Source organism: Caloenas nicobarica, chromosome 6 (assembly GCF_036013445.1).
Source record: "Caloenas nicobarica isolate bCalNic1 chromosome 6, bCalNic1.hap1, whole genome shotgun sequence".
NCBI classification, from domain to species: domain Eukaryota; kingdom Metazoa; phylum Chordata; class Aves; order Columbiformes; family Columbidae; genus Caloenas; species Caloenas nicobarica.
In genome coordinates this window covers 19,146,867-19,163,120 of record NC_088250.1, presented here as the reverse complement: position 1 = coordinate 19,163,120, position 16,254 = coordinate 19,146,867, and the positions used below count along the sequence as shown (strand labels likewise).

Sequence of the window (16,254 nt, the reverse complement as noted above, 5' to 3'; positions counted from 1 at the left end):
GCACACAACATCAGAAAGTCTGTCATTACAAAAGTAAACCATAGCAGGGCTCTGAGATGAGACCCAGCAAATAAAAGACTACAGTGATTGTACAGGCAGCGTGTCAGCACCTCAGTGAACAGTGTCAGAATGCTATCAAAAACCCCACATACATTCTATAATATGCATATATACATATACCCACACACGTACTAGCACTTCTTCCACTAGTGAAATACTTTCAAGGAGAGGAAGGAAAAAACAACTATTCAACAGCACTTAACAACAATAAACACAATCCACTGGAGGCAGGGAATAAAATAATTCATCCCATCCAGGTGAGCAATCTGTACAATCACTGTAAAATCACAAACCTGTACTAGAAGACTAAGCTCCTCCAAGACTTCACATATTTTGTATATTAATGTAATGGAAAACCCTATCATAGAGAACACACAAAATAGCATAGAATCTTCCTAATAATGCTGTAATGGGGATAAAAAATTGGAAAACCTCTCATTTTTTCACAGCTCAGATCTTCTATCGATCTCTTCTGCAAATCTCCATCCCACCTTATTCGATATACACAAGATATCTGCACAACAACCTTAACAAGAATACCCCTGCTTGGACACTCATTAACAGTAGAAACACTGGTTAAAACAAAACCTTTTGCTACTATGCTTCTTGAAAAATTCATGTATTGTTCTTTCCTATAGCTATGTCTTGCTTAAGTGCAACCAGCTATAGTTATACCTTTAATAAAAATACAAATCTATCAGATTAACCAAGGAAAACAAGGGTGCTACCACTAAATGCAATATTTCATTTATGTTAAATCTCTACCTTTTATCTTAAAAATTGACAGACTACTTCACAGAATCACAATTGGGCATTTGAAAAGATGACAGAGAAACATCTGTTTAATTCTGTAAAGTAATCCTCCTTGTGATCTAGACTGTGAGCTATTAATGTTTCTGACAGTGCTACGTCCCTCTGTATTTAATACTATGTCAAAGTGATTAACATATTTCAAAGATTAATTTCCTTTCTCTTGGCACATGATAAAAATGCTTAAGTTTTATTGCAGCAATGTCATAACTTTCAGCGGTTATTCAGCAAGAGCTGTGTTTTGTAATGCTGCTTAACAAGTCAAGCCTAACATTTCAGCATTTTTGAAATTGAAATTAATGTTTCCCAGGTTCCTAACCAAAGCTGCAAGAGAGATGCAGTCATGAGTAAAGTCTTGCTTGCAGGGACGTTTGGTATCCGTGAAACCTGCAGCACAGCAGCTCTGGAGAGGTGCTGCTCGGCTGGACGGCAGCTCAGGGCATGCTGGCAATTCGGGGTCTGCCTCAACAACTGACCCTCTGAGCGGGTGCTTCTGTATCACCGTGTATCAATGAGATCCCATTGTTACTCTTTGGATCCTTAAAAATCTGTGGCTCTGCCTAGCTTAGCTACTAGTATTAATGAGTCTTAAGTACTACAACACAAAAAACAACACCAGGGAAGGTTTCAGCCTTGCCTCTGTGGATTTATTGCACGCATCTAGCAGCAACGTGTACAAACAGGTGCACAGTTCTCCTCTCCAGCTCTGCTCTTGCTTCTGTGAATTTATGACCCAAAAAGGAGGAGAAAAGGCATGTTTCTGTGTATCTAAGAAAATTTAGCCAATAAATGATTCTCAGGTGAAAACATTGTACACAAAACGCTTTTTAATTCAACTTTTAGATCAAAGGGATTTCCAGGTACCAGTGCCCCCAAGGGTACTTACTCCAATCACAGCACCAAGTGTCCCAAGGAACCACAGTTTGGGTTGGACACCATGAAGTATAGACTTGGAATTACTGGACTCTATAAAACTGAACCTTTACAATACCCACCTCACAAGTGCAGGTTATCCTTCTGGGATGGGGAGCTTCCTGTTGCAACTGATACACTGGGAGAAGGCAGAAGTTAAATTCTGATTAATACAGAATCATTGTATAAGTTAGAAGTTAGGCATTTTAACATTATATATTGCCGTTTAAATAAAGACGACTTTCTGCAAGACAGTACAAGGATACATATGTCAATGTCTCAAAAATTACTTACAAGAGATCAGGAAAAAGAATGTTGCTAGCTAAAACAGGATTATTGATTATCTTCACAATTAATTGAGCAAGTACAAGGGAGGAACTAGGTGAGAACAGTCAAGTTTCCATCAGGCAGATCAGAAAAGGATTAATGATAAATGCAAATTAAACTTTATTATATGTCAAATCAGGCTGCTTTCAGACTTTCTTCAGTAAGCAGATGGAGTCCCACCCTACCACGCTGGGCGCACACTCAGTCACCTGAAACATGTCAAGACTTTACGAGAATCATTCAGAACTTTGCAGAATCAAACCCTCTGCTTTTGCTACTGCTCAGTGATGACCTTTCAGAACAAGGAGAAAAATGGCCTTTGCATGTGCAGATCTAAAGACATCAGGAGTTGTGCAGCAGAGCATAACAGTTAAGGTCCAAATTATGACACACACAGACTTACTAGTACCTTCCCTTCTCCTTTTTTTCTTTTTTTAAAATTAGCCTCATCAAGCTGGAATAAATTTTAGGAGTCGGTTGTAAATTTAATGGTACTAATGTGCAGACATTCTAATATAACACCAAAGGAGTGACTCTCAATTTCTATCCCAAAAGGAGCTTGGTTTGGCAAGTCACCTTCAAAATGAGGCTGTCAACACTAAGTGAGTATTTGAAGAGCACTCTAGAACTGAAAAAATGAACATTTAGAATTGTAATATTTTAAAATTAAATTATGTTTCAATCATTAGTACTAAACACCAAGGTCTAATAACATGTGCTGTCACCTTCTTTAGGTTATAAAACCATACATTGATTTAACCTGTAAGATTTGACTTCATTACACTTCTTATCTGATCATGAGCCTGTTCCATTGACAAATGCTGTATTTATGTGCTAAGTTACATGGGAATAGAGAAAATAGCAAGATGCCCAATGATATGGCAATCATAAGATAAAATGGAAAAATTCACTCCCTTTGTTCAAAGAAAAAAACTAATGTTTTTTCCTGACATTACTAAAAATTAATCCTTACCTTTCTGTATTGGTATTACAAAAATGATTTTTGCAAGTGATGAAGAATCACACACTAGTATATAAAACAGTAATTTTCATGTCAGGCATTGCACAACCATTTATTTCGCCAGCATACAGATTCCCTAGCTTCTGTTGTAAAAGTTGCATTTGATGGCACTGGGCCTTGTCCATACCTAAGTCTGAGAACTGTAGAGTCAACTTCAAAAGAAGAAAAAAAAAAAATTACATAGCAAATAAGGATTTCTCTGAATTTCATGGAAGAGCAGCGGTGACTCGCAATCAGCATGCTCTGCAGAAACAGCTAAAAACCGAGAACTGTTTCCCACCTTACTTCAAGCTAGGTTGAAAAGACTTTCTGGAAGGAAGCTCCTCTTCTCCAAAGGCAGCATCTTTCTCCTCTTCCAGTCAAAAAGCACAGCAGGCAGACTAGTTAAGTTACAAACCAGGATGCCTATTCCTCCTCCTCTAATTGATGCATACAATTCAAACTGTTCACATCAGCTTCCTTGCTGTAATTATTACCAAGGAAGTTAAACAAGACATCCCTCTTCATCCGCCATGAGACAGAAATATATAATAATCAAACCCCATGACTCTGTGCTTAATTCTGACCCATGGGAAGGGTTCACCACAGTGACCCGTGATGGTGCAGTGGCCACACGTACATTTGCACGCAGCTGAGCCTTCAGCTCCTGGCAAGCTGCAACGAAGATTTGGTATTGGAGAGGTTGGATCCCCCTGTTAGAGATGATGGCATGGAATAAAGCAAACAAAGCGCCAGTGTTCCCCGAGTTCACAGAAGGTACAGAGCTGTGATTCACTTGCAATGCTGACAACTGAGAGCAAAATGCACAGATCTCAGTAACAAGTATTCCAATAATGACTAACAATGTTTAATACCGAGGACCAAATGGTCTCAGTTTTATCTTTTAGCCCTCTGCTGCAAGAAAAAGGTTTGTTCAAATCATTCGGTGTGAAAATTCTTTAATATTAAGTGTCTGACTTGGCACATGACAAGCTACTGGCAAAATAAGTGATGACTCAAAAGGCACGGACAGGCTTTGCCACCAGATCTACAAGCAGACCAAGGTCCCAGGCATCTCAATTACATGACAGCAATTGCATATGTTGGCACTTATTAAAAACTGTTCAAAATCATCCATTTAAAGGAAACACTGAAGGCAGACAAATTAAAAGTCTTCAGCCTTTTTTTAGACTTGTTGCCTTTCTATTTTCCTCAGCTAACATAACTGTATTTTAAGAAACCCTGACATTCCTAGACTGTTAAGGCGCATATGGTTTTGCCAACTCCTGTAATTTTTCCTACAAATTTTACAATATCTGACTATTCACTTACAGCCTAAGCTTTCTGAAAGTTATTATGAGATGTTCTCATTTACAGAAGTCATCTAACAGTCATATTGCATAGAAGATACTGACTGTGTAACTCATGATCACTTTAACAACTCAAAAATTGGAAACCTAACCTAAACAAGGCTGACTTAGAGTTCTAAGGCCTAACACTGATTTTTGAACGTGTCAGGTTGGCAATGGCAGGGACAGAACAGAAACAACCGACTTCTGTGAGCTGTTAACTGAAAAGCAGCTGATAGAAAAACTGTTTTTCTAGTGCTCATTTAATTCTACTATATATGCTTTAGCTGAAAAAAACAATTTAATTTGCTCTCTTATATGTACTTTCTTTCTAACCCTAGTTTTCACCAAGCCTTTGACACCAACCCAGTGTCTCCAATTGTAAAGAATATCCCACTGCAGGATGGAAAACTTTTTGAAATAATTATATTTTATTCAGCTGCTAATTCTCCCCAAACTTTGTAGAGCCACAGTTTCATCATGTGAAATGCTGCTTGGGCAAATCCCTTTAGCCAGCCTAAAGACACCAAGCCTGGGAATATATACAAAAGAAAATGCAAATGTAAGTTTGACATCCCTAAACTGTTAAGTGTGTTAAACACACAAACATTCTGCTTTGAAAATCTGCTTTTAACAGAAGAGTTGTCTCCTTTCTGTGGCTCCTTAAGTCTCAAAATGTCTCACATCTTAGCTCTTCTCTCCACAACGAACTAGGATTTAGAGGTGAGACACTGTGGGAAGCTACGATGCTCTGCGACGGTGCCATTTGTCCCGTGTTCCCTTCAATATCCCTGAACCTCCATCAACAATTACAAACAACAGGTTATCCCTTTTAATTTTGAAATACAAAAAATGTCCATGTAAGTTTGGTGGTGGTTTTTGTTTCTAGTGGTGTTGTTGGTTTTGTTTTGATTTTGTGTGTTGTGTTTGGGGGGGGTTTTTTGTTGTTCGTTTTATTTGTTTTGGTTTTGTGGGGGTTTTTTGTGTGTTTGTTTTTAATTAGGAATGAAAATCAGCAAGTGATGAAATGCCCAAGGGAGCGGCGCCCCAATCTCAGGGCATGGGGCCGGGACCGCTGCCCTGTGCGGTACTGACATCAAAGAGCTGCAGAGCCTGGGCAGGCTGGTAGGAAACCAGCTCCTTCTAGTTAGGGCTGCAAAAAAACCCTACTTGTGATTTGGCACACCAGGCCAAACCAATGCTCTCATTTTACTACATCAGAAAATTTATTCTGAGTTTTTCTAACCAGCTCAAGTCTTAGCTCCAGCAATGCACAGGAGCCCTAAAATTGTGCAAGTGATACCAGCTTTAAGGCACAAACAGAGTTTATGCAATCCCCAGTCTACGCAGCCAAACCAACATAAGCCAGATCCACACCGGAGTGGGAGCACTTACGTTAGTAAGGTGCAGAGAATCTACTTCTCTAAATAATCTGCATTCAGTTGTCCTTGAGGATAAACAACTGCACCTGTCTCTGAAGAGTAATGGACCCCTTGATGCTTCTTAACTCACATTCTGATGAAAAGAAAAATTAGTCTTTTAAAGCACCCAACTGAAACATTTTCAGCTCTGACTTGGAAAAAAAAAAAAATCCATTGAGATACTTACAGTAAGATTTCCAAACAGGTGGTCTGTATTCATCAGTATCTGAAAGAAAAACAACAAATCTTAATGTTCTGTTTGAAACATTTTGACATAGAAATAACCCTGCAGAAGCACTTGCAGATTAAGAGAAATTTTGCAGCTAGATTCCAAATTATTTTTTCTATCACAGTATAGAATGACCTGTTAAAAGTTCCCCCTTCACTTAAACTGAAAATATGAAAAAGTATTTTCTTTAGCTAGATAGAATAAAAGCTATAGAGATACATTTGCAAAATGGCAAACATGCAAATTAGAAGCCAAATACCTGGGGGGGGCAGGCATATTATTTTACTATGTATGTATCTGTAAGTTCCCTTTTAAATTACACTACAAGGATTTTTTTTTAATGTCAATTTATACACCGATAAATCAGCTTTCGTCCAATTTATTCCTGCCATTAGCTTTCTCCTCTTCTGGATAGCAATTAACAACTCCTGAAATAAAATCAGAGTATGTAAGTACTATGAAATATTTTGTAGGAAAGCAAGGGTTTTTCATACTGAGTACAAGCTTTGCTTGGAAGCAGTCAGTATGTATTAAAAGCAACAGCATATTTCTAATTTCAAATTTTAATTATCAAAGAAAATAAATAGATAAATAATCCCAATGTATTCTAAGTGCTGCCTCCCTTACGACTTGCTGACAACTGATCTGACATTTTGAGCTCAGGGCTCTGTTGCAAACGTCATCCCTGATGCCCGGTTTTTCCACTCTGACCAGCATCAGTTCCGATGCTGCCGGGCACTGCGGTGTTCTGCAAGGTGCTGTGCTGACCTGCCCTGGAGCTGGTGAGGGGCTTGGGACTCCTCACCCTGCAGGGTGACAAGCCGGGACACCTGGGCAGCTGCACAGCCAGCCTCGCTGTTTGAAGCTGCTTCTCAGTGCAGCATCCATTTCTGAGCTCCGTTTGCACTTGTCTGCTCACTGAAACTACATGCTGCATCCAACAAATCCTTCATTTCTAGTTTTTATTATGAGGTTATGTCAAGTTCAAGCAATCTGGGAACCTGTTGCTTGAATTTTGGCCTCTCTGGCATCTCCACTTGAGAGTCCTTAAGGCCTCCAAAACTGAGCCTGAAGCTGAGAAAGGATTATGTTTTGCCTCCCCTTACGATAAGCAGTCTGCCTCCTTCAGATACTTGCTTTAGTCCATCTCTGCCACCTACAGTCATGTCAAAATATCTCTAATTTAGAGCTTAGTGGAATGAGATATTTTCCAGTTTAATTGGCATAGACTGCCCAGACCCACCCAGCAGGCTCCCTGCCCTGCCTGAGCTATCATTTTGCTCGGTTTTTCACCCTGTATTTTAGCGCTACACATGCAGACGGTGAAGTTCTTACGGATCTACCTCAGTGGTAGCAGGTTTTATAAATATGATTCATTATGACTCTATTATTAAGGCAGCACTTATTCAAACTACCATCCCCCAGAATATGATGGGGTTTGATCTTTGAAAGGCTCTGCAGATGCGCTACCATCTCCTGGGGATCGGCCAGAGCCCTTCAATTCTGCACACAGACCTTCAGCAGCCCAGGCTGCACTGCACTATGGCACTGAAAGAAAATCAGCAGCAACAGATGCAGCCATGGTTATTCATTCCTACTTTGATGCCTTTAATTAAGGCAGTGCAAGTCGATTCATTCCAGAAGCATTGTAATGTGATCCTTAGCAATGCAATGTCACTTGGACAAAGGACAAAACTGTAAGTAAAACTAACGAGTTCAATCCCAGAAGACAACTTGTACCCCACTCGCTGAATTTTCTTTTGCTATGGTCTGGTTTTTTGGCAACATATGCACCAGTTGAATTTACAAATAAGTAATTTGTAAATTGACAACACACACTGTATTTGTAAACTATGAGCTGACTGTTATGAAAATACAATATCTTGGCAGTCTAACCTATACTTGCTCACACTCAAGACATATAATTATGTTACAACTAAGGGCAGCATGATTGTAAAAGTGAAAAGCAACAATATTTATGCCAAACAAAAAACCCCAAGCCTTGTTAAAGTCAGGCAAGAACAGCAGTAACTTTCATACAATAAACATTTAACTTTCAGAAATTGGAAGGAAAGATTTATGTTATGCAGCTGTGCACAAGGATTTTGTTAGAAAATCTGTCGGTGAGTTTTACTGCCTTTACAGTGTGAGAATACCCTCTGGCCATCCCACATGAGGTAATGAAAAAACAAAAGGTCATTCCTATTATGATTAAAAAAAAAAAGTTATCTGATACAAAACATTGTAGCAGCAAGTACAGCACAGTAACAACGATGAATCAGAGGGACTGCAGTGCTTTTTTCTGTGGAAGAATGTTTCTGTTTTTAAAACCACTCCACTACACAAAGATAAAATAGAACGAGCTAAATATGAGACCAGTCTGTAAGTTACCCCTTTTTAAAGATTAATCGATGTGGTCCCATTTAACACATCATTAGTATTTTGAGATGCATTATTAGGAAAAGGGCTGGATTTTTGGATAACGTAGGCTTCCACATACAGCATCTCCAATCATGCATCCAAAGCACCCAAAAAGCACTGTAAGGCATGATAAAAAAGCCACAGAAAATGCTGAACCCAAAATACATTTTCTCACTAACACTGTACCACTTTCTAATTAATGCAATAAACTCTATGCTGTCAGTTCTCAGATTTTCTACAGTTCCCATCAGCGCAGTATCCCAGCTCTGCCGTTTCCATGATAAAATCATTTTCTACAATCTGTGCATCATGTTTTATCTTAACTATATTTTCTGCCTAGATGAGATGCAATTCAGCTTAAAGCTGCTCTTCTCCAAAGGTTTGGAGCACTACAGAAAACATAAATGCATAAACTGATCCTATCAGTGTTGGTGAGCCTTTTGCCAGCATGAAGGCACCTCCTCAGTAGGTGCATTTTAGATCAAGCACACTGTCCACGTTCATAAATTGCAATTTCAAACTCAGCCCAGTTTCAAACTGACAGATGCTGGTGCTGAATACTCTTCCTAACCTTTAAAAGTGAAAATGTTTGGTAATGTCCCACTATTCCAGGCAATGACAGTTTTTTCATTCTTCAGAATTTTGCTCTGGTTGGAAGGGTATGTGTTTAAGATTTTATTTTTTTCACAGTATAATGTGACTTATTCAAATTCTCTACCCTGAATCCATACAGATATCTAATAATTTTCCAGCCTGGAATACATTAGAAAAGAAACAGCTGCATGCCCAAAACTGTACTTTTAAGGTCCTAAATAGACCTGTCATAGTATAAATATGTATGTATGTGTAAGGAAAATATGAAGAATATCTTGAACTTATACATCACTTGAGACCCAAAGTTATATGCAAAGTAAAGCGGTGGGAGGAATCAATGTTCCAGGACACATGAAAATACTTTTACAGTCCTTCATCCAGTAGAATCAGTTTTTTGCTCTTGAACCAATAGCAAAAATCAAACTCCTCTTCAAAGCAAGCATCTTACAACAGACCCATAACAGCTGGTGCCTCTAGTCCAGGCACAGACCTACTTGGGCACGAACCATCTGCAATTAAGAAGTGACAAGCACAGAGTGATCATCAGAAATACACGCAGAGAAAAGGGCCCTGCCAACAGAAAATCAAGCAGCCATTTAGGAGAAGCTCATACACAGCCACAAATGCCATGAGAACATCTCAGATTTTTCCACAAACACAAATGTGACTAATTGTGACAGTACAACACAGCATTTCCCTTGATTATTTTCCTTCTTGCTCACTCATTTCCATTTTATCCCTTTGATAAATCTGGACAACTGTCGTACTTTCAGAGTGTACATTTTAACTGCAGCTATGAAAACTGTTACTATTGCCTCAAATTGTTTAGACTGCTTGTCTCTGTGTATTCCTTTTATAGAAAGAATAAAAATGTTTACCTTTGCTTGAAATGGTTCCTTCTCTCTAGCCACTGAAGATAAGCCATGCCTAGCACAGAGCAGCAGCAGCTTAACTACACATGGCAACTCCATAAAGCAATTTAGCACTAACTGAGAATTCAGTTTTGTTTTTCTTTTACTGTATGTCACTCCCTGCAGCACAATGATCTGTAACATCATGCTGGAGATTAGTTTAACACTGCCTGGGAGGAAACAATCAGCTATCTGCTGACATAGCAGCTCTTGCCCCAAACTTTGATTTTATTTGGCAATAGCCCTATTGAACACAGGTGAGGCCTCAGGTGGTGAACCTTGTGGATGAGGTCAGTTTGGCCACGTGGACCAAACATCAACAGCATCAGGAGAAGAAAATCTAATTTTGTGTTTTCTGCATTGATCCAGGACCAAAGAATGGTCTAAACTATAAATATGAAAACATGCAAGAAAATATAAAACATTCTTCTGTAAGCTATGGCCTAGGTACTAACCAGTAAGCATTAGCATGTGTTTTAAGATGCTAACCTTGCTTACTTTGGCAGCGGCATGTATCAAAATTTAACTCCTAGAGAGATGCATGAGTGGATGTGACCATTCACTGACCCATACAACAAACTCCTTTTTGTGCCCAAAAAACAACTTCTAGAAAATTCCTCCTCAGTCTCAAAATCTTCCTTATTAGCATTTTCTCTGTGCCAAAAGGATGCATGTAAAAAAAATCACTTGACTCACAGAAATAAAGCCACAATTTATTTGCTGGTGAGATTCTCAAGCCACAAAAACAGTGCAGTTGAACAGAAAAATGTTATTTCATCTCTGCTTTTCATAGTACAAGTGCCAAGAGCATTTCAGAAACTAAGCTCAAGCCATCACGAAACATTTTAAGCAGCAGCCAAGCAGGGCCTAGCAGTGAGGCCTTTTGTATGCTCCAACCAAAACAAAACTCAAACAGCATTAAGGTAATTAAAGGATGAATCCAGCCACTGCCCTAGGCAGCGGCAGTAAAACAGATGGGCCACAATCCTGTGGTTTCAGGGCACATAGCTGATCCCTGGCAGCGGCAGCACCCAGCAGCGTGGGAAGTCCCTGTGCTCCCAGTGATGGCAGGAGGAGGAGATGGCGATGGCAGGAGGAGGAGATGGCGATGGCAGGAGGAGGAGATGGCGATGGCAGGCGGCTCCCAGAAACAGGGCAGAGAGTGCAGAGAATGGCCAAAATATTCCTGTCTATTGCATGTGCTCTGCAGGAGGAAGGGCACCCCCCTCCCCCAAAGGTTCTTTGTCACTCCTAGATGAGACCTTGGGATTCACATTTTTTCCACAAAGCCTCTCTCCCCTTCTCTGCTACACCTCTGCTATCAGCAGCCAGTAAGTCAAATGGCGACCTGGAATGGGGTCGTGGGCCGAGGCAGAGTCTTGATGTGAAGAGCTAGAAGCGCTGTGCGTGACCACTGCCCCTCACAGCGGGTCCTGCCGAAGCCACCGCAGCCCTGCCCCGGCAGGCCCGGCACCGCGCACGCTGCGGACAGAGCCTGCGGGGAACCTCATTTCAGCCGGCGCGTGGTAAACAAAAGAGAAAGCTGCGGTCAACCTTTCTTGCCTTGCATGAAATGTTTTCTTGGGAACAAACACTTCTTCAGCATTTGGGTCCTCCACCTGAATATAAAAAGGGAAATGATCCTCTGGCTCTGTCTTGTCTTTGCCTTTCAACAGCACAGGGGTAACAAACTATTTCTGAGCAAAATACCTTGCACAGGCTTATATCACATTTTTTAAAGATATCCCTTTTGGGGTATATTCCCTTTCTCTTAAGTAAAAACTATTCTACTGTTACATTACAAAAAACATTAGGGTTTAAAAGTAACTGAATAAATATTAGTCCAAAAATAATATTGCTCTATTAGTCCCTGAAAACAAAGAGATTAATGACAAGGACCTGATGGCACACATGGCCTGGAAAACATGGGGTTTCACGACTAGGGCATCGCAGAATTTCCTTTGTTTATGGGAAGATACCTGCAGGGCTCAGAACACCCCAGGCAGCGAGCGCCGTGTTTTCTCCCAATTCCCAAATATACAATATACTATATGATACTCAGCAATGATGACTGATACTTCTAGACTGTAATCAAGTGTTTAATGCTACTTTAATGTTATCCTTGGCACATGATTTCCTCTGAATTAAGAAAAAAAAAAAAAAAGCTTTGAAAGCTTTTAGACATGTCAAGGCTCTTCCTCAGGCGAGCAGACACCACTACATGCTGCAATGTGCTTCGGTGCAAAAGCCACCAAACAAACCACCACCTTCTCCAAGTAAAGACACCAGACAGGCATCTGCTTCAACATGTGGGCAGCTGTAAGAGCTCAGCACGTGTCCTGGCTGCGTGCGGACAGCAGAGCGTCCCCCGCTCGGAGCCTGCTGTGCTGCCCACACAACCTGCTCAGTGTGAACTAAAACCCTGTCTGATCAAACACGAACCGTTTCTAGGTGGAAAGAGGCGCTGTCACCAGCTTCGGCAGCCACTTCCTGCCCAGGGAGGGCAGCTGACAGGCAGAGGTTGCCAGCCCGACTGCGCCCAGCTGTGGCCAGGCCAGCCCTGGAGAAGCTGGTGCACAAGAAAGTCACTCCACGGCGAAAGCCATCCATCTACAGGGACATGCCCGAGCCTGTGGGCAGAGGGGACAGTCACCAGACACAGCTCTCCTTACACAAAGTTCTATCATGACCTTTGGTGCAGGTAGCCACACTCGCTAATGCCCATAAACCCCATGCACCTAGGCAACCTTAGACTTTTAACATTAAACCATATTTGACTTAAACAGAAAACAAAACCAGCTGAATGTATTTTCTTCACATTTTTCAAAGGCATTGCCACCTGAGAGGAGAACAAGAGTACAAAACAATCTAAGGGAAAGATGCAAACCAGTGAAAACCGGCACTGAAAAGGAAAGCATCCCTTTGGCTGCAGGATGCCACATCACATGCGCTGTGCCTCAGGAATTTTTTAATGGGACAAAGTTTATCTTTGCCTGCTCTTTTGTCCTCACGTAGTTTTGCTTATACCACTCCAAACAAGTACAATTAGGTTTCTAATTATTACTAGAGTAAAAATGACTAAGAGAAAGCTAGCACGCCCCAGAAAGCTGCAAGGGCTACTGCCATTTCTCTGATGTAACCAAGTGGGAGACAAGAAAGTATCCTCAGCAAAAGTGAAGAGGCACGCTCTGAATAACTGCATTGCTCTTGAAGGAGAGAGGCGAAAAAAGATCACACTGCCATCCTGGTTTCTACAAATGTCTGATCTGGCAACAATAAATTCGGGGGGAATGCTTCTAATGGGGTTGAATGAGAGACCCACCAAAACCAGCTAGAGATCAATGCCTTTTATTAGCAGGTCTATTACTGCTTCTTTATGAATGATGGGAAAACTTTAATGAGTAATATTTTGCCTATCACAGGCACTGCTGCTGCTAAATAAAGTCATCCAAGTGATTAGACTAGGTTGCAAATGATCTGTTTCTACATTTTCATTTAACCAAAGCAAGAGAAGCAAGTACTCATTTTTCCTCCTCTTTGCCAGATAAATAGTGGCATCTAGGTGAGAGATGACAAATAAAAATTTTAAAAATCTCTTATAACAACCAAAAAAAAATTAATTTTACACTGGAATTTTCACATGTGCAATGACAACAAGCAAAACACAGCTGTGGTCCTCTTTCTCTTGAGTGTAGTTTAATGGAGGGGTGGGCAATACCCTTCCCATGAAAGCACAGTTAGCTTAATGTTTAAGAAAAGTTTCAAAACCTCTAAAATTATTTTTTAGTGTTGCTGCAAGTATAAAAATTTAGACCTTGGAGAGGTAAAAAGATGACAAGTGCCACCTTGTGGGCATTTAACAAAGAATTTAATGTTTTCTGTTTCCGGCAGGGTATCTCAGCCTCCAGACAACAGCCTGCAGCCAATTTTCAGCATTTCTGGGAATACCATCTTTGCTTCCTGAGAAAAGACAGACATGATGGGAACTGCCACCTGACACGGCTCTGCCGGCTGGCTGTAGGTGCAACACCAGCCAGGCTGTCAGCTGGCTGTAACCCTCTGATTTATCTCACCATAGGAGTTAGGATGGCTCCACAGCTCTACAGGTATCCCAAAATGTCTGGTTTACACAGTAAACAACTTCCAACCCCAAATGCTGTCAAAATCAAATATTCTTCTTTAATTTATCTATTTCAGAGGAAAACAATCTGTCATTTTTTTTAAACTAATTATGGCAAAACTGACCAAGGCTGGCTGCAGCCTTGAAGTGCTGGATCAGTGAGTTGGCAATTTCCCATCCTCCTTAATGGTTATTTGGAACATCTTTCGCAAACTTATTTTGAAAGTTCAAAATTGACAGAAATATACCTTTATTGGATGAATTGCATCTTTTAGATTTGACAGATAATTTGTCCAAGTATCTTCTATATCAGTACAGTAAAGTCTTGCAGCAATTCAGAGTAACATCAGGTAACGTAAGCTTGAACACTGTAATCAAACTGCCCTGGTTTAATTCCAGACTGGTTTTCATTGGAGATACTGTTTTGATCATGGTCAGCAAAGTTTGCTTGGAAGCCAAGAGAAATACCTGTTGAGGCTATTGGTCTCACACTGCTCTCATTCCAAGCATGGCAAAAGATAATATAGGAGAAAATGCCCTTTGACATTTCCTTTCCTATTTTTGTTGCCACAAATCCTTCTTTGTCTCCTATTTTAAAAGCCTACCTGCACAGAGACCGAATTAATTTCCCATCACTTGTTTTATTTCTTCCAAACATAATTAGTACCAACAAGGGCACATCAGTTTTACCATAACTTCCAGCCAGTGACAACTGTTACAGCCACAGCCTCAAGGCATTCACGAAAATACATTTTGCCTGGATTTCTCTAACATATCCAACAGGCAATATTGATTAGAGCTTAATTACACAAATATTCTGAGCAGTCAGCCTAATAATGAAAAAGAACAATATGATATGGCATAAAAGTGTCTTCTAGCTGTAAATTAATCCCCTCCCCTGAGTAAGAAGTCTGTCCAGTCAAGGTTGGACAGAAGAGACTCTAAATAAAGGTCAATCTTTCAGGCACTTTAGAAATACAACTCCTCCATCCACTGCATAATGCCCTAATTTGCTGAATGGGGAGGCATGTTTTATCACAATTCGCTTGGTTGCTTTGAATTTTTTTTTCCACACACAGCACTGAAATAACAAACTTACATTCACCTTCCTGCTCTAAAATCCACTTTTAAATAGACCGTTGTGGTTTTACCAAAAGCTGAACCACAACAAAAGAGCACAACACTGACCCTGTCTCCCTGTTTGTTGGTGAAAACCTGCTGAGTACTTGTCTTCCCTGGCATTTTAGATCGAGGCAGCTGCTGGGCATTCATCAGCCTCCTGTGGAAAAGAGCAAACAAACAAACCAACCCACCCATTAGCAGCCCAGGCAAAAATCATAGTCACCCAGAGAAAATTAAGAGCAGATCTGATTTCTCACTGCTGTTACAACTGGCCTCAAGACAGACTCACATGTCCCAAAGCACAGCTCTCTCTTTAACTATGTCAGGTGGTCCAATAGATGCTGTTGCCTCTCCTTCCCCAAACTTGACCCATTTAAATTCCTAGACCAGAGTTATAACAAACCTATTAAGATTATTACAAACAGATTTTTCATTTTCTAAAGTAGTCGTCAACAACACACGCCATTGCCCATGCAAAAATATGTCTTGTATTTACGCCCATTTCCAGAACAGATGCAACACATCAACACTCGTAGTCAGAAGGAGGAGGACAAACTATCACGTAAAGTACCCTTGCCTGAAACCATGATTGTTTTATATAGTGCAACGAAGGAAACTCCTAAAAAACATTATTGGCAGGGTCAGAGAAAGGGAAATGGACACAATGTGGGAAGATGCCTTTTCTTAAATTGGAATTAGGCTTTTACTCCAGTTGCTGTGAGCTTTTCTCCAATCTGAGAGCTGGAAGTGTCATTCCTTACCTCTTCCTGTTCTCATACATAACCTCCACGTGGCCTCCAAAGGCACAAAGTAGGAGGCTCCAGGTAGAAAAGCTGAAAACTTCACATTCTTTTTAGGCAATTCCATAGCTCACCATTATAACTGTAGTCAAAGAACCATGGCAAAAATATTTACCCACCAGCCTCTCCCTGTTTATAGCATTAAAACCATCTTTTTTCATAACTCTCTTCCTCCTCT

The 16,254-nt window shown here is 40.5% G+C and overlaps 1 protein-coding gene across 2 annotated transcripts in view; it reads right to left on the bottom strand.

Moving 5' to 3' along the window:
• The window catches only part of CHN1 (chimerin 1), a 100,599-nt gene that overhangs the window by 75,075 nt on the left and 9,270 nt on the right, over positions 1-16,254 (bottom strand). The window contains exons 2-3 of one of the 2 annotated variants that reach the window (XM_065637628.1): positions 6,067-6,105; positions 1,866-1,921 (exon numbers count right to left, since the gene is read on the bottom strand). In XM_065637628.1, the coding sequence (XP_065493700.1) occupies positions 1,866-1,921; positions 6,067-6,105 (95 nt within the window). The remainder of the gene's footprint in view (positions 1-1,865; positions 1,922-6,066; positions 6,106-16,254) is intronic. The other variant, XM_065637629.1, reaches the window with a different exon arrangement.